Source organism: Balaenoptera borealis (genome assembly GCF_965194805.1).
Source record: "Balaenoptera borealis genome assembly, chromosome: 10".
NCBI classification, from domain to species: domain Eukaryota; kingdom Metazoa; phylum Chordata; class Mammalia; order Artiodactyla; family Balaenopteridae; genus Balaenoptera; species Balaenoptera borealis.
The window spans coordinates 83,171,661-83,190,992 of record NC_138874.1 but is presented as its reverse complement, the minus strand read 5'-3'; the positions used below and the strand labels follow the sequence as shown (position 1 = coordinate 83,190,992).

At 41.5% G+C, this 19,332-nt stretch overlaps 1 protein-coding gene across 3 annotated transcripts in view; it reads right to left on the bottom strand.

Annotated features, from left to right (window-relative positions):
- Positions 1 to 19,332, bottom strand: part of PCGF5 (polycomb group ring finger 5) — a 115,806-nt gene that overhangs the window by 50,547 nt on the left and 45,927 nt on the right. For all 3 annotated transcript variants that reach the window (XM_082339642.1, XM_082339641.1, XM_082339640.1), the window contains exon 2: positions 11,635 to 11,929. In XM_082339642.1, coding sequence (XP_082195768.1) covers positions 11,635 to 11,746 — 112 coding nt within the window. In that variant the 5' untranslated portion in view covers positions 11,747 to 11,929. The remainder of the gene's footprint in view (positions 1 to 11,634; positions 11,930 to 19,332) is intronic.

The following is a 19,332-nucleotide window of genomic DNA, read 5'->3' as shown; positions in this document are numbered from 1 at the left end:
GTGGCCCTCTGCCAAATCCTAACCAGAAGCCACTTTATCATTCACCACTAGGGAATCACCGACACAGGACAAAACATAATCAAAAGAATATGGGATTAATGTGTTCTCTCTCTATGATGCAGACTTACATGAGAAGCCCAGGCAGTATGGCACAGTTGTTCTAGATAAAAGATAATCTTGAGGCAGACAGCTGCATCTGAATCCCAGGTTCTGCCATTAGGCAAATTACTTTGTGCTTCTCTGTACTGGGAGATAACAAGGGTATCTATCTCACAGGGTTCTCAGAAGGATTAAATGAGATAATATATGTAAAATGTGTAAACGAGTGGTAACTTAAATAAATACGAGCTATCACTAAGTTAGATTGCTGGATGAGCATAAAATCATAATAAAAAGAATCAGTAATCGAATATTGAATGGCATCAGAGCATGATTAGTTTGACGCATGTATCTTAAGTAACAGATGACCTTGCTAATGGAACTTGAAATGTCTATCATGTACTGGTATTAACCCTCTGCAGCCCTGTTCACCCTAGAGATAGTTTTGCAACTCAAGTATGATATTTATGGCACACTGCTTCACCTGAGTGGGAACTGCCTATCTTTGCATGTATGATACTTCTTTTTCTGGGGTTGAGGGTCCAAGATTGACCAACGCTTTCACATTATACACTCCTTCCTTCACTTTATATGTTTAGTACAATTCTAGCACAGTCCCACTGGTCTAGGAGAAACCCTGTTGTGTCTCTTCCTGATCACTTTGCATATACCTGCTCTGAAGCATCATTTTATATTGATTCCATAGTTTAACTATTAAAAGGCTATCCTATTTTTTGTATTTTCAAGTTCTTGAGGGGAGCGGGTTCTTCACAACAGGTACAAAGCCCATTTGTTGTTGCTATCTTGGATGTATGGTCTGCCCACATCTCTCATAGAAAGCTAACTTCCCAGCTTTTAATGACACAGTGATCTACGGAAATTTCTCTTCTTGAGCACCAATTCTGCTATCACTGATAATAAACCAATAACAGTCTTTTCTCTCATGTCCTTGGTCGTGTCATTCATTAGTAATGCTCTGTTTATTAAAAGTGATCAAAGGCTGACTTCGTTAAAATCACCTGAGTGTGTTGGTTTTATCTGTCAGCATAGAAGCATATTTTTCCCTCCTTCCTTAAGCACATCACTATCTTCATGTGCCTTTCTTAACAACACTCATTTGATACAGTTCACCTTTGAAAAATATGTCTGTTATCTACTAACAGTTTATAAGTAAACTGTGGTCATCTGCAAAGAGAAGAGGTATCAATTTGCTGCTTTTGATACATACTTACATGTGAAACTGACATTATTTATTTTTAAAGTTTTCCAGAATAGCTGTAATTTGCTTCCATGAGACAGTATCTCCTGGTCTTATTCATATAAGGAACTAATGAACATCTTATGTTATACGTGGCACAGTTCTTTCAAAGGCCTACATGAGCTGCAATTTCTTGGAGAACACTAAGGATAGCATTACTTTCTACTGAGGAGAATGCTTTATTCTTGTTTTTGCCAGGACAGAGGGACAGGCAGCAAGGCAGAGCCCGCTGGACAGGGTCAGGACACAGTCTTGGGGCTTCAGCACCGTAGGGGAATCTGAGACCAAGCAGGTCAGGAGACCACAGAGTCCAGGAGGGCCTTCCACAGACAGGCTTATGGAGTCAAGTGGGACTCCAGGGTGAGGGCAGACTCTAGTAGGTCAGTGAGTGTAATAATGACCTCATTCCCTTCCTTATCAACATAAATTCCATGACCAATCAGATAATCACTTCCTCACACAGACTCTAAATAGCTTTGCTCTACTTCAACTCTTCTTCCCTTCTCTTCTTTTGTCATACTTGCTCAGTTAAACTATTAACCCTAGCTAAATCCAACTCTCTGCATACTCTGCTCTGCAAGATTACAGCTGAACACTGTGGGAGAAAAACATGCATCACGCTGATTGGTCTCTCACCTTAAATTCATGACCATGACCCTCAAAAATGGGTCCTTCATCTGCCAGGCAGTCACCCTCAATGCCCTAATTCCATATGCTCTTCACCAATACTTCATACCTTTTCTCCTCTCTCCTCAAGCCCTCACTTATCCTCCCCCATCTCCACTCTCCACTGATGACCTCACTTCCTGTTCTACTGAAAACAAAAGGAAAGAAGAAAAAAAAAGGAAACAGAATTTATATCACCATACCTACTCACTCACTAACATCTAAACTTTGTGGTCTTGCCTGTTTCTAGAACTTTCATGTGTCAATCTCTGCTCTGTTCACTAGACCCCCTTCCAACGACCCGAGAACATTGCTCCATTGCTTCTCTCTCGCCTGTGTCAGTCTTCTGCTATCTGCTGAAGATTCCTATCAACATTCAAACACATTATTTCCCCATCTTTAAAAAAAAGAATCAAACTTCTGTTGACCCTACTTCCCTTGTCAGCTATCACTCCATTTCAGAGTTACCTATACTCTCTCTCTAATACCTCTCTTCCCATTCTTTTTTCACCCCTTCTTTACCTTCATTAAGGTGAAAGACTTACATAATCATTGTACATTATCAAAACAATGAAATTAAAACATTTCCATCCTCTCACACCCACCCAGACTTCCACTCCTTACCACTCTACTGAAAGTGCTCAGCGAGATTATCCATGGCGCCTGCGCTGCTCAGCCTGGGCCTTCCTCGGTCCCATCTTACTCAACACAACTGACTCGGCCGGTCCCTCCTCCCCGACACTATGTGTTTGCTTTGTCTCCCAGGACCCACTCTGTTTTCCTCCTACCTCACTGCCTCCTCCCCCTCCGCACCCAGGGCTCAGCCTTGGCCATCACCCCTTCTCCATCTATGCTCACTCCCTTGACGCTCTCACTGATTAAATATGATCTAAATGCTGATCATCTCCAGACTCATATGTCCAACTCCCAACTGGTTGGGATCAGGTATCTGATCAGCCAACTCCTTTACCTTCTTAAATCTGTTCAACTGCCACCTTCCTGATGAGGCCTACCCTGAGCACAGGCCTACCTTAAGTGGTCATACCTTCTCACTGACTGCCCAATTCCCTGTACCCAGCTTGACCTTCCCTTTTTCTGTAGCATTTATCACCAGAGTGTACCATCATTTATACACTCTGACTTACTGCCTACTATGCTGCCTGATGTGTCCCAGGTGCCCAGAGTAGTACCTGGAGGAGGAGGTGCTCAGTAAATATTTGTGGAATAAATAAGGACACAGGGGTTAGGAATAGCAGAGGGAGCCACGATTTTAGGACTCACAGGAGTACTACTGTAGTCAAGTCAGAAATCAGCCTAGATTTTCAACTAAGGCAAGGGAAGAGATTCTGAATTCACTAGTAATTTTCTTGACAATTAAAATGAGTTAATTCAATATAAGCTACATAATTTTCTAAAATAAAATGATCATTTTCTATTAAACCGAGTAATGTCAGCGGTTGAGCATTCTGAGAGAATATAGCTTTGTTCACTGGTTTCTGAATTTCTGATATATATATATACACACAAGTCTGGCAAAAACCAGTATGTTCTAAAACACCAGTAGATATGATACATCTTCAAAGTACCCAAACAGAAATTATTTTTGGCCTCCTCTACACTGGTTGGACTCTACTTGTTCATAATGTTTACACTCAACCTTTGTGCTAGACTCTTAAACATACCTGTACGCCGCCCACGATTTCTAACTCTGAATACATTTGGTTTTTAGGTTACATATTTTTCTCTCAATCCATCACTGGTATCAGTTCCAACTCATCCTGACCTAGATATAATTTATTCTCAGAAACCAATACAGAAGACAACTTATTTGTTATCCCTTAGTTTTGTCTTTTAGTGTCCACTATGAATCTTTGCTCAGCTGTTCAAACATTCTTTACTATCTAATGCATAGTTTCAAAAGCTAAAAGAACCATACATCTGATATAATTCTTCTTAACATTATTACCAATAATAGATGACACCAAGATTGTTTAAGGCCTATAATTATTCTTTCCTATTTAAAAAGAATCATCAAAATGAACACTATAATCATTTTCATGAATGACTAGTTTCTGCCAAAATATTGTTTGAAATATGTAACATCAGTTATACCAATGACCTCATTTCTACCACAACCCTAGAACATTGTATTTGCACCTACTGAAAGTACAGTTTCAAGTACGGTTTCTATTTAGGTTTAAGTACGGTTTAAGTACGGTTCCTATTTAGGCCTTTGATTATTACTCTAAAAACAAGTAAGTCTTGACTCTAAAAATCAAATTTTATAAAGAATACATTCTTGGAAAGTTCAATTTATATCTCTTCTTCATTATAATGGCTATCATTCAGAATTATTAATAAATTCAGATCCTGATTGGGTACATAATGACAGGTATACAGTCATGAAAACATAGTTAGAAGAGGCTTACTATATATATTTTGAAAATTCACATGCTGCTTAAAGAAATTTTAGAAAATGTAGACTAGCAGAAAGAAGAAAAAATAAAATTAGCAAATATCCCAATTTATTATGAAGAGGTACCTGAGTCAGACAGGAATAGGAACCTAGCTCTAGCACTTATTAGCTGTGTTACTTAACCTTTCTGAGTTTTGTCTCTGTGAAAAACACTAGCATGAAAATCTGAAATACTCTTCCCTCAAACTTTTCATAGCTTGCTCCTTCCTATTATTCACGCTCTCTGCTCAGATGGTAACTTCCAAGCAAGACCTTACTCTGTCTTATTTTTCTTCATAGCATGTGTTATACATAGAATCTAAAATTATATCATTCACTTGCTTTTTGTCTGTTCTATTGCAACATAAATTTAGGAGGACAGACTATATCTGTATTGTTTATTGCTGTCTTCCCACTGCCTAGAGTAATGACTGGCACAAGGTAGGTGCTAATAAACATTTGCTGACTGATTTAATAATACCACCTAACTAGAAGGGTTCTTGGGAAGATTAAATAAGGCAATGCACGTAAAGCCCATGACCCCCAATATAACATTCAATAAATAACAGCCATTATCTTAATTTTGTTAGCATTTACTTCAATTACTGTATGATTAAAAGTACAAACTGCCTACTTCTAGAGACGCTGGTTATTATTAATGTCTGGTCCAGAGCGTGCTTCTCAGACTTTAGTGAATCACAAAATCACCTGACGGGCTTGTTATTACACCAGTTTCCGGCCCTCTCCCCAGATATCCGGATTCAGGAGGTCTATGGTAAGGCCTGAGAATGTGCACTTCTAACAAGCTCCCAGGTGACGCTGCTGCTGGTCTGGAGGCTGCACTTTGAATAGCGAGTATATGTGGCATAAGATTTTTAAACAATGAGTATCAACATATCAACAGTTCTCTGTACCTTAATTAAATACTTTTGTATTTATGATACTTGTTCAAAAAACAATAAATGATGGTAGAACTTAAATTTTACCATCTTATGATTAAATTATTCCTTCATTCTTACACAGTACTACATAAAATTACCAAGTCCCTTAACTGTCACATCAATTATATTTAATTATCAATTAACCCTTCTTTACATAAATTGAAAACTAAATACAACAATGTTTTTCCAAAGAATTCATCTTAGTTAAGGGACTACCACCATAATTTCTGAAAAGGCAGAAAGAAGAAAGCTTTCTTTTCCTGTACCACAGAATTCCATGTCTATAACCTTCCCTTTTTTCTGAGGAAAGAATCATCAGATTCTTAAAGAGGCCTCTAGCCACAAAAGAGTTAAGAACCAATGCACTGTGTTCTGCACATTTTAGCTGCTGGAACAAAGCTCCTTTGTTCTTAGTTTAAGTGAAAAGTCTTTCATTTTTAGTCAACAACCTATACAACCACCAGCAAACACACTCTAAGCAACCTCAAAGATTTCTCAGGACCCTGGTGCAAGAGATAGGGCATCCCTTAATTTAGAACCACCAATCTCTACTCCCCAGTCCTGCGTCTCTCTCTCCCCCTACCCATGACCCACAAAGCTCCCACCTATATTTTAGAAGACAGTTTTTCAAAATCTGTAATTCCTAACCCACACTATCTACATGCCTTTCAAGCTACCTTTCACTGCATTTGCATCTTGGAAAGGAAAAACACACAATAAACTAATCAACTGATTGACCATTTATTTATTCATTTAAGCTTTTACTGAGCACTCAAGTACCAGGTACTAAGGATACACTTAAGCTAAATCTGCCTATGGGAGTAGACAGGTGGCATATGTTGGAGTAGACGAGCTTTAAAGGATGCGCGGCTGCTCGCCAGGCATACAGGAGACGTTCCAAGCAGAGCAAGCAGCTGAACCATGTGTGTGCAGCGTGTGTGTGTCAGGTGGTGGGGGGAGGGAGAGGGCAGAAATCAGTCACAGCTGCGTAGCTTTAATTTATCCTGAGGGCAGTAGAGTACCTTTAGGAAATTTTGGGTTGGCCGAAGTGTGAGCGATGAAGACAGTAAGCCCTTGTAAATGATCACCACTGACACAGCTTAGGAGTGGGCTACAGGGACTTTGGTGAGAAGGAATGAGAGCCTGAGCGAGAAAGGTCACAGGGGATGAGAGTGAAGGGACAGATTCAAGAGAGATTACAGAGAGAGACCAGACAGAACTTTGCCCCTGTTTTGTTAGTGAGGGTAAGGAGAGTCAAGCATGGAGCATATTTCTTGCTTGGACAACTGAACTGGCATCCCATTCATTCACTTTAAGGTAATGTTAAGTTCCAGGAGGCTTCAGGACATCTAAGTGGACATCCAGTGGGATTCTGACGCTCAGAATAAAGATTTGGCAGACATCAGCATAGGTAGTTGAAGTCTCAGAGGAGGTGAGTTCACATAGAAAAGAAAAAAATAGATCCAAATACACCTGTAGAAGTTTCTTCTTGGCTTCTGAGTTTTGCTTAGCAGAGTTTAAGTTCCAAATTTATCTTATTTACCACTCTACTCCACCGGCTAGCAAAGTGCCTGACATCTAATTCTTTATTTTAGAGAATTCAATAATTATTTGTGTGAACAAGTTTATTTCCTTAGGTTTGTTAGGTTGTAAAAATTACCTCATAGACATGTAACCACATGTAACCTAACAAACCATACATTTGTTAGGTTGTTAAAATTACCTCATAGACATGTGGATTTAGTTCATCTAGCATTAAGTGATCATTTAAACGGAAAACTCATCTGTATTTTAAATTTTTACCTCATTTTAAAGTTCTATTATCTTTTTATCAAACGTCCTTGGTCTGCTGAAGGGAGCTGGTATTAGTAGTTGAGGTATGAGCCTACTTACAGATGGGGCTTTTATAAGCCCTTTTTTTTTTTTTTTTTTGCGACTCCTTGTCAGAAGCGTGGGACATTCTGCGCTGCCACCTCTGCCTCCCCCTTCCTTCTGACTGGCTTGCCCCTTTCTCTGTCTTCCACAGAGCTGAGTGCTAAGAACACCAAGGGCTGCTGCAGTCAGACAGAGTCTGCTGTCACTTTGGCCCTTGTTTCTACATCCACAGGGAAGCCAGGCAGTGTTACCTCCAGAATTTCTTAATGGGAGAACAGGGGATCAACAAACTGATTTGAGGAGAGAGAAAGAGTCAAGATGCATGTGCAGAGTAATCTGAAAGAGTAAAGTAACTCCGTTTATCCACATCAAAGCAGGGAGAGCCACTCATGATCTCTGCACCTCCCACCCCAAAGCGCCCCACTGCAGCCAGGCCCAAGCGTTTATGTCCCTGCCTGAGAAGGCCTTGGGCCCATGGCTTTAGGAATTTCAGAAAACACTCTTTTTGGTTCCTTCTCCGGCATTCATTCTGCTGCAACATCCTGACATATATCTGCTATTACATCATTCTGTTTCCTTATTTTCATCGCACTTACCAGCATCCAAATTTATTGATATTTTATACATTCCCTAACTTGATGACTATTCCTTCACTTGACCAGAGTTCTGAAGGGACTGGTCCTAAAGTCTGATTTGGCTCACCAATAATAAAGCTCCATTTACACATTTCAAACTCGAATAGTAAGAACAAAATCTTTCTCTTTTATTATGAGTTTTCATAATAAGAACTATTCTTTACCCATTCTTTACTTATAGTATCATAAAATTATAGTCTATGTACAAAGTTATTTTAATAAGATATTTTTTATATGCCAAAGTCAAGATGGAAACTATTAGGGGGTACCTCAATGTCACTTAACACTTCTCACTTTCCTCCTGTCCCATTTGGCCTACTTCTCTATTCTATACTGATCCCAAATCATTGTACCACATATATCTGTCCCACCTTATACCTAAGAAAACCAGGTAACATCAAAGAGCCAACCAATGATTAAGGAACATGCTATACAGTACTATTTATTTTATCAACACAAATAGGGGAATATTTTGCAAGTGGGATAGTTTTTGCCTATAAGCCCCAGTATGAATACAAACCAAAAAATATATAGAAATCCAAGGACCAGAAAGTGCATAAAGCTTAGCAGCACAGAATCCTCAGGTCTCCTAAGACACTGGGTTGAGTGCCTGACTCCACCATCATTTACTCTACTGTTCTGTGTTCTCTGTGGATGAAAGAGGCCATATTTGTATCTTTTAATCACAATTCTGCCATGTCCATTCTCTCTCAGTAAAGGGGCTTGCTGACTGCCAAGGGACTTTTCAGGCCAGAATGACACGAGCTGTTAAACGGTCACCTATCCCTTTAGACCGTAAATTGCCATTGCAAACATAAACATAACCCTTGCTTATAAACTTATTGTTTATACTTCTAGAATCCTTTGTTTTTCCTTCAAAAAAGTAACATTTAGGAAATTCCGTGGTGGCGCAGTGGTTGAGAATCCACCTGCCAATGCAGGGGACACATGTTCGAGCCCTGGTCTGGGAAGATCCCACATGCCGCGGAGCAACTAAGCCCGTGCACCACAACTGCTGAGCCTGCGCTCTGGAGCCCGCGAGCCACAACTACTGAGCCTGAGTGCCACAACTACTGAAACCCACGTGCCTAGAGCCCGTGCTCCACAACAAGAGACGCCACCGCAATGAGAAGCCCACGCACTGCAATGAAGAGTAGCCCCCGCTCGCCACATCTAGAGAAAGCCCGCGTGCAGCAACGAAGACCCAATGCAGCCAAAATAAGTAAATAAATAAAATAAATTTATTTTAAAAAAATAACATTTAAACTGAGATTTCATTATGTCCCAAAGAAAATTTTCTTTCAGAAGAACAGATATAAAATCTGTATTATATAGATAAAAACTGGAGAATTTGTGCTTTCTTCTCATCTGCCAAACAGAACTGGCAGGTTTTGCTGGAGAAATCCAAATATAAAAACAATGCACTAATGTCAGAAGAAGCAAAACAAAACAGACTGTGGACCATGTCCAGGTGCCATGTTTCGTGTAGTGGGAAACAGGAAAGTATAAGACAAAGTCCCCACTCTAGAGTAGCCACATCTTACTGGTTCTTCCTCCAAAATACATCCACAGTCAATCATTCTTCCCTGCCTCCATCTCACACCTCATTACCCTGGCTGAAGGCCCCATAATCTTTCAGCTGACCTGCAGCAATAGCCTTCTCACTGATTAGCTGTTCCTTAAACTTGCCAAGGGCATTCCCACCTCAAGGCTGTGTACTTGCTTTTCCCTCTGCCTGGAATGCTCTTCCCATATATCCAGAGTTCAATCCCTTCAGGTTTCTGTCCAAATGTCATCATATCAAAGAGGTCAACCCTGACACACTATATAAAATAACCCCAACTCTCCTGCTATCTACAATCCTTCTTTGTTCTTCATAGCATTTAACACAATCTAACGTGGCATGTTTATTATTGGTTTTCCCCTTTCTTGAGAGCAGAGATTTTTGACTACCTTGTTCACTGCTGTATCCTCTGTGCCTAGAATGGTGCCTGGCACACGGTAGGTATTCAATAAATATCTGTTTGATGATGTTTAACTGATAACTGTTCAAGTTAGATAATGATACAGTGCAACAGTAAATGAGCATTTCAAGACAGTTCATAGTTAACTGGTAATTGAACAGCATGGGCCCAGTGATACCTCCAAAAAGTATACATCAACATCACTTGGAGAGGTTTTCCGAAATACACATGTCCAGACCTCATCACAACACCCACCAATCTCTCCAGGTGGAGTTGTGAAAAAGTTTATGTTTAAACAGCTTCCTAGGTGACTATTTTTTTTTTGTGGTAAAATATTTATAAAATCTGCCATTTTAACAACTAACAGGTGATTCTTTTTTTGCAACCCTGTTTAAAACTACTGGTATAATAGTATGTAAGTTAAGCAGAGGGAGAATAGCTGCAGGGGGGATTAAAAAAATGTCCCAGGTTATCTTAGAAAGAGCATGGGCTTTGGAGCTGAATACAGGTCTACTACTCATAAGCTGCGAGACTGGGCAAGTGACTTAGCTCTTAAGCTTCCACACCCGCAAGTGAAGATAATCTCTATACCCTCTCTGTCTCCCCACATCCCCTCCAAACTGCTTCAAGGTTACTGTAAAGCTAAAATGAAATCAAGTATATAAAGTATCTACTTTGGTGCACATAACAGGCATTAAACTAGAACTTACTGGAATTACCTTCACTGAAATAGGAAAATAAATTCATATTGGCAAAAACACAAAAAATAGGTGAAATCCTGGCCTAAGTGGCTATAAAAATGTCTCTTTCTCTACTGATAGGACAGGTGAAAAAGAAACTTGTCAGGAGTTCCAGATATGATCATTCGTTAAAACAGTGATTCTCAAACTTGTGCATGCTTCAGAATCACCTGGAGGGACTGTTAAACACAGATGTCTGGGCCTACTCCCAGAGTGTTTCTGTAATTTTGGGGGAAGGCCTGATAATCTGCATTTCTAACAAGTTCCCAGGGGATGCTGAGGCTGTTGGTTATTGGTCAAAGGGTACAGTTTCAGTTATACAAGATGAATAAGTCCTAGAGATCTACTGTACAGCACAGTGCCCACGGTTAACAATACTGTGTTGTACACTTAAAAATTTGCTAGGAGGGTAGATTTTACATTGTGTTCTTATCACAATAATAATAATAATAAACAAGAGGGGGAGAGAAAACTTTTGGAGGTGATGGATGAGGTTTATGGCATTGATGTGATGATTTCATGCATATATACTTATCTCTAAACTCATCAAGTTATACACATTAAACACATATAGCTTTTTTATGTCAACCATACCTCAATAAAGTGATTTTAAAAAACCTACAATGAACTAAAGTATGCATATCCTAAAAAAAATCTGAGCATATTAATTCTTTCAGTAAAATTTTTAAAAAGAGAAAACCTAAAATAGTTCACATAAAAAAAAACTATAACCAATAACTGCTTATGATTTTCAGAACATTTTAAAATCAGATAAAAGTCAACTATTAACAATTTAAAAAAGAAACAAGAAAAAATTCATACCACTGGAATCCCAGTGAGAAATTCAATTCTGAAAATAAATGCAAAGTTAATTCTTAGAATACTCATTGCTTTAAAAGTTAAAATCTGGAGGAAAAAGAAACCCAAAATGTGGTAGTTTTAAAAGAAGAAGTGTAACCCAAAACTTCTGACAGGTAGATGACAAAATAAAGAATACTTACAGGTATGGAGGCATTCCGTCACTGTAGTTGGCTTGATCAGATACCCTTTACAGATATAGCAAGTGATGTAAGGATTGAAATCTTTCACCAAGTGTTTCCTCTGGGTAGCCATTCGTGGTTAGCTAGGACTGGCTCTAGTAGTTCAGGCAAACAGGGGTATTAAGTGTATGAAAGTCTGATCCCAGGAGCTGGTGTGGAGTTCCCAACTGGATGTCCTGAGGCATGAGAACTAACATCCAGACTTCTCATGAGATCGCTGGTCATCACTCCTTTTGGTGGTTCTGCTTTCCCATATCTTCTTCCACAGTAATTTTAAAAAGACGAGAAAAAAAGGTGTCAAATTCCTCGTACTGTATTAACACCAATGTATTAGCAGCAAGTATTACATGTTCCAAACTGGGTGAACAGGTGAACAGAACATTTCCCTCACTGTAACATTAATTTGTAAACCTGCTATGATTAAGTCAGAATAATGACAAATTCACCCAATCCTGAGGCCTCAACTGTCACCTCTATACAAATGACGCCTGAGGCTATTAACTCCAGTTTTGATGTCTTTACCTCTTGAGTAATGCCTTTTAACTATCTGCTTGACTGCTCTATTAGGAGTTTCTGCCAACACAAGCTAAAAGATTCAAAACTGAAGTCATTATCCTCCCTATCGAAATGCTCCCTATTTCCATTCTGTACTCCACACCTAGTTGGTAATCAAATCAAATGGATGTCCTTTTCCATTCCATCCACAGCCATCCTACTCAAATATTACCTCTCCACCTGCAGCCCAACTTATGTTCTACCAAGTTTATTTTATTCTGTCACATTTGGATCCTCTTCTCAAAGAATGTCAGTGTCTCCTCTTTACTCTGTAACAGAGAAACCTTTAAATTTCTCAGCTTGTCGTATAAGACCCTCCACAGACTGACCTTAACATACCATTCAAAGCTCAGGAAAACTGGAAGGATGGCTCTTTCCATAGTGCATTCTGCAGGTCCTATGCCCTCCATCCAAAGAGCCCTTCTGCTCCCCTATCTAGAGCCTACCTATTCTTCAAACCCTTTTCCAAAGCTATCCTCAGTGTAATCTCCCCGGTTTTTTTTTTACCCTTATTTCTCTCCTGTTACCTTTTCCTTCTATTTTTATTTACAGTTACATTCATTCTTAATCTCCTCTATTAGACTGCAAAATCTTAAACAGACAGCAGTCATATTTAGTAAATGTATAACCTGGGCAATGTTACTTATCGTCTCTAAGTCTTAAGGTTTTTTAAACTGTAAAATGAAAACAAGAATGCGCGCCTCCTACAGTTGTGACGATTAAATGAGACAACATACATATAGCTAGCACAATGTAAAAACTGAATGTCATTAATTTTTTTAACTTTTAACTTTTTTTTTCCCAGAAACGTCTAGCATGACTTGTCCATATGGTTACTTTTAAAAGTTTTAAAGGTTTCTTACAACAAACGTGTCCTCTTAGATAACACAACATGAAAAAAAGGTGTGGACTTCCCAAGTTAATTCTATAAACAAAAACTTTTCTATCTCAGCTATTAACTCATAGATTAAGTACAAAGCAACCGGAGAGGTAAAAGGCATCGTTCCATCTTCCATCGACAGACACATCGCCACTGAGAATATGCACGGAATAGGTTCTGCAAGTAATCATCCTATCCACTCAGGAAATCGTGTCGAGGGTGTAACAGAAAGAGAGCGTAATTATGAGACGGGGGGTCTGGGTTCTGGTCCTGAGCCCCTGTATGACCTGCAGCAAGGCACTTATTATCCGTGCCTGGATCTCGGCCTCCTCCTCTATATACTGGGATTAACGGCCCTGCCTTTCTCACAGGTTTGCTACGAAGCTCCAAAGTCAGACAAAGTCCTCTGAAAGCAGACATGCACAGTCCCGACCCGGGGTGGGATTATGATCTTAAACCATAGAGCCCTGTCACCAAGAAGGTTAAAGGAAACAAGTACTTGCAGTGACGGGGCGGGGGCAGGAGGGAACTTTTCCTCGTCCTCCGGCAGGACCCGGTAGCACTGCCCTAGGCGGTCCCAGCACAAGCCTCCCCGCCCGCCTGGCAGGTGCGCGGCCAGGGCCCGGCGGACGCGCCGCTCGGGCCGGGCCGGGGCTGCGCCTGGGAGGACGCGCCGCCTCTCCCAGGGCCGTGCGCCCGCCGCCCTCTCCGCCCCCGAGCGCAAGGCGCGACCTCGAAGCCCCCAGACCCCGGCAGGCCACCCCCGTCCCCGCCCCCGAAGAGCTCTCCCGGCTCCAGGCGGGGCCTGCCGCGGCAGGTGCTTGGAGGTGCCGCTCCGGCTCCCGGCGCAAACTTGGGCGGGGAGCGCAGGGGCGGCCGAGTTCCGGCCCTTCGGCCGCTCTCCAGCCAGCCGGGTACCTACCCCGCGGCTGCCGCCACCGCCGCTCCTCGCCGCCAGCGCGCCGGCCTCAGAGGGAAGGAAAGTGAAAGAGAAACAGCGCCTGCCGCGGCCTGGCCGGTCCCCGCGCCCCGTCCGCCCTCCCCCTGCAGGCGGGAGCGCGCCGGCTCCGCGGGGCCACTCGACTCGGGCCCGATAGGGCGCGGCGGGCCTCGGGCCCAGGGCCGGTGCCGCCTCCAAGGGCAACTCCACCCCCTTCCAACCGCCGGCGCCGCCGCGCGGCCCCGCCCCCGCCACGCCCCCCGCCGCCACGCCCGCAGGCCACGCCCGCCCGCCCCAGCTCCTCGCAGGTACCCCGGCCGCCCCGCCGCCCGGGTTCCAGGGCGACGGTAGATTTGACCAAATTTTATCTCAGTTCTTCTTCTCCTCACCACCGACCCCTCCCAGTTGTTTTCATCATAACAATGTCTGGCATATTTTCCCTGGCGGGTTTACAAGCGATGGTCGGTGCTGAGAATGAGTCACCCTGCGAAATTGTCTACTCAGCTGCGTCTTCCCCAAACTAGCCCCACGTGGGCCGCGGTGGGGACGAAGACCGCTTGATTTGCACCCTATTTAAGAACCACTAAGGAACTCGTTACTGGGCGGGGGGTGGGTGGGGGGTCTGGAGATCAGGATCAACGACAACTGGAAGCAAGGGAGAACGATGGGGGTGGGGGGTGTTCGTGGAAAGGTGAAGAGTTCTTAACTGCTTTCAAGGTTCAAAACCAACCAACCAACCAACCAACCCCAGTTCTCTTTCTAGTGGACTTTAAGAACTACAAGAGCAAAAAATTTATTCAAAAGCATACATTAAAGGATTCCTCAAAGTCATTCAATCCTAATATACTGCATTCCACAAACTTACAAATTTCTACTACAACCAGTATTTTGCTAAACATAAATTAGACTTGGTTCTTTGTTGTTTAGAAGACTGCAATCCAGTAATCCTAAAATAGCAGGCAAATCAGCGTGGTGTCCACCAGTAAACAAAAGTTCAAAAGAACATCCCAAAGGGTATCTGCCAAGGGCAACTTTAAATCTTCTGTGTTAGAAAGAGGAAAAGGTGCTGCAATTACATCATCTTTGCCTCTGGAGAAGTGAGGGCAGTGATGGCTAGGGAGCTGACAGTAATGGAGAAGGGATGGGGGGAAATTAGTGCAAAGTATTTGCCTTACCTCCAAACGACATGAGTCACCTTACTTTCTACCGGAGTGGAGATGGCTCTAGTGGCAAACCAAGGAACCCAGTGACCACTGGTCTAGCAGGGTGCAAGTGTTCAAAGATCCATTTCGAATTTAAAATACACCAAGAAGTAGACAAGACAGCTTTAAAAAACATCCAATTTATACTTAAACTTAGGTAGAGTGGACATAACCTTTAAAAATTACCATTTTTAACATCATAGCAGGAGCAATACATTTTCTGAAACAGTTTTCAATGACCACATTTTCATTGTCCTTATAAGAACCATTCTGCAAAAGTATACATGCCAATTTCCAAGGTGGGATCAACTTCAGCAAGTCCCGGCAATCACAACAAGCAAAGAAAACAAGTCCGATAAAATGACTTTATAGCTGCAGGATTCCTCTCCAGATCTTTCATCTTGGAAACTAACTAAACATATCAATACGTGAAAAGTCACCCTATTTCTAGTATATTTAAAATATGTAATGGGGGACTTCCCTGGTGGCGCAGTGGTTAAGACTCTGCAATCCCAATGCAGGGGGCCTGGGTTCGATCCCTGGTCAGGGAACTAGATCCCACGTGCATGCCGCAACTAAGAAACCCACCTGCCGCATCTAAGACCTGGCACAACCAAATAAATAAATAAAATAAATATTAAAAAAAATAAAATATGTAATGGAAGATATCACTGTATAAACTACAACACATACATTATGACTTATTTTCCTAATTTGCATCTGAAGCTATTTTAAATGTATTTTTAAAGAATAACACTTAATGAAGTCCAGGGGGCTTAAGTGTTATTGGCAATCAACACTAAGTGGGGTTAATCAGCATTCCCTGAGGAGAAGAGCTTGAGATGGATATTAGGAGGACTTACATTAGTAATGGAGGGAGGGGTCACAAATATGCTACAGAGCAGTACCTGAAGATAGACATGGAGGTGGGGTTGCCATAATGAAACTGCAAATGGTGGACTTGAAAGCAGGGAGAGAATAACAGCCTTTGTAAGAAAATCTGTGCTTCGTGTCCCGAGGCAGCATAGTTTGTAGTAAAGTGTTCAGTAGTTTCTCCTTTCCCCTCTTCAGCTACCACCCCACCTTGCCCGTTCCAAGAAAAAAAATGCACACACAAAAAAAAGAAAAAACAAAACCTCAAACGTGTGTCTGGTTAAAAAGATAACAAAAAAAATGGCGAGAGGGAATGTTAAGAAGGGGCAAGTTTCCTGACTCATGTGTAACTCAAGTTCTGAGGATTTAAACATAGGACTTTTAGCTGCTGTGTGGCATCTCCTCCCTTGCGACTGCTTTCCACTTTCCAGTAACTCACCCCTTAGTCCCTTGGTTCTGACTGTGGGGACTGGAACAAACCATAGAAGCCTCAGTATGAGGGGGTGGCTTTGATAACAAATGTCAAAAACCAGTGGGACCCTCAAGTAAACAAAGGCCTGGGAGCAACTAGATATACAGGACCAGGAAAGAGAAAAGGCAGATAAAAGATCATAGCTGAGAGTCCCCTTATCACTAATCTACTTGCGCTGTCTCATTTTACAGATGTAGAAACCAAGATCCTGAGAAGTGGCAAATTCATAATCACAGAGCTCATTTTGGTAAAGCCAAGACCAAAACAAAGGTACCAGTTCCATATTATTTACACGTCTTAAGAGAACTTCTCAAACCCAAGAAGTTAAGAGGGGTTAGGTAAGAAAAAGATGAACTTACAAGGAAATAAAGGAACAAAGGGAGGGAAGAATAAATGAAGGGAGGGAGGGAAATAGCGACTACAGAGTACTTAGCAGTGAACTGGCCAGTGGTGATTTCCCATCAAAGCAGCAAAATCCCACAGTGATAACTTGTTTCATTTGATCATTGATCCAGATTCTTCCAGGAAACCACAACTGGCTCTTGACAACCCTTGGAACTACTTGGAGCTATCTGCGTACCTAACAAATGTTTTCATTACTTTATACTTTATGTCTAGAGTTTTATTTCAGTTAAGGCTGGGCCATGGATGGGTAATTCTGTACTGAAAAGTTCACATTCCTTCCTTGCCTAATAAATACATCATCGATGAACAGATGTTTAATAGCATAACATTTTAAAAGAGTTACGTCTTTACATTTCCCTGAAATATTAAATGACTTTTCCATGATTGTCAATTATTTTATATACCTAAGTATGCTATTTAAGCTTTTAACATAGACTATCTCTAACATAAAACTACCCCCTGTAATCTAAAAGTCATCCTACAGGGATTTTAGAAAATATTAAAATTTAAAGTGTCCTACTGGGCCTAAATGTATTTATTTTATGACCATGGATATTACAGCTCAAAATCTATGACTGCCTAAAATCAATGATGGAGGAATGGGAGGGAACAGAGAACTGAAGGACTTCCAATCACCCTTGACCATGTGTCTTTTTCTCTTAACATAACCCTCCCTTGTAATCAATAATTCTCAAGGACTCTCTCTGCTAAATGTCCCTTGAATCCTTTAACTTAACCTACCCTGGTTCAGATCACCATCATTTCTACCCCCACCCCCCAGTACTTCAGTGAACTCTTAGACTGTCTCCCTACAGCTCTTCTCCGCCAAACCACTCTCCATAGCACAGGCAGAGAGAGGACCCTTTCTAACTGAAAATTTGATCATGCTGCTCCCTGACTTAAAAAACCCCTTGCTCTTAAGATAAAGCCCAAATACCTAATAAGCCCACCCCATATCCCTGTCACTTCTACAGCCTCTCCATTGAACTCCATGCTGCAGTCATAATGAACCTTTTTACCCTCTAGCGCTAGAGATGGCTGTTCTTTCAAATGAGCATCCTGTCCCAATCCCATCCCAATCCCCTCCCCACCCTTGCTAAATCTGCCCAACCCTTATTTATTCTTTGGGTATCCGATGATCTCAAAGGCCACATTCTCAGAAACCTCAAAGTAGCTGAGGCGCCTCCTTGATATACATACACTATATATATATATATATACACACACACACACACACATATATATATAGTGCCGTGTGTGTGTGTGTGTGTGTGTGTGTGTATATATATATATATATATGGCAACTCATCCTTATTCTCTCAAGTCCCACATTACACTGTCTTGTATTACCTGGTTAACTTGTCTGAACCAACTGCTAGCGCATAAGCCCAGTGGACCCATCACTTGCCTGTGCATGCCTAGCAGAGTGGATGGCAAACAGTAATCATTCAAATAAATATTGACTGAAAAACTGAATAACTGCACACACTCTAAGACATTCTGTGTATTTTGGGGGGGATTTCTTCTTGGAGGGATCCTTACAAAGGATACGTTAATCCCTGCCCTCCAGGACTACTAATTAAAATCACACCAGGGAGTAGAGACTTATCCACAAGAAACAATTATGGAGCAGTACACCAAATTTATTAAAAAAGTGTCAAATGAAAGAGAATCAAATGACAAAAACTCCAGTTGAAAGAAGTACTATGGGTGGTCAAGAAACTAGCCCTGCATGCTTAAGATTCTGCCAGTTACAAAGACAGCAAGGCAAAATACCAAAAGCTATGGATATGAAAAATAAACGAGAAAGCCAGAGAAGAAATGAGAAGTAAGTCAAAATACTAAAAGTGAGAACAAATAAATAGCATTAGGAATAGAGACAAGATTAGTCTGCTAAAGACTGTGCAACTAGCTTGATAAATATTTTAAAGTGCTTTAGATATATTACGCTAAAGGGACAAACCAACCAAATTTTCTTTTCTCCCTTGAGAGGCAGAAAAAACTAGCTGTATTTTCCTCACTGTGATGTCAACAGTTGGCTGGAGCAAGTTCCACTTATACTGGAAGAACAGAGAATGGAACTAAAATAGGCACAGACTATAAGGAAAAACTGGATTTACTCCATCAGGGCTACCATAGTTTAAAACATCAGTACAGGGCTTCCCTGGTGGTGCAGTGGTTGAGAATCTGCCTGCCAATGCAGGGGACACGGGTTCGAGCCCTGGTCTGGGAAGATCCCACATGCCGCGGAGCAACTAGGCCCGTGAGCCACAATTACTGAGCCTGCGCGTCTGGAGCCTGTGCTCCGCAAGAAGAGAGGCCGCGATAGTGA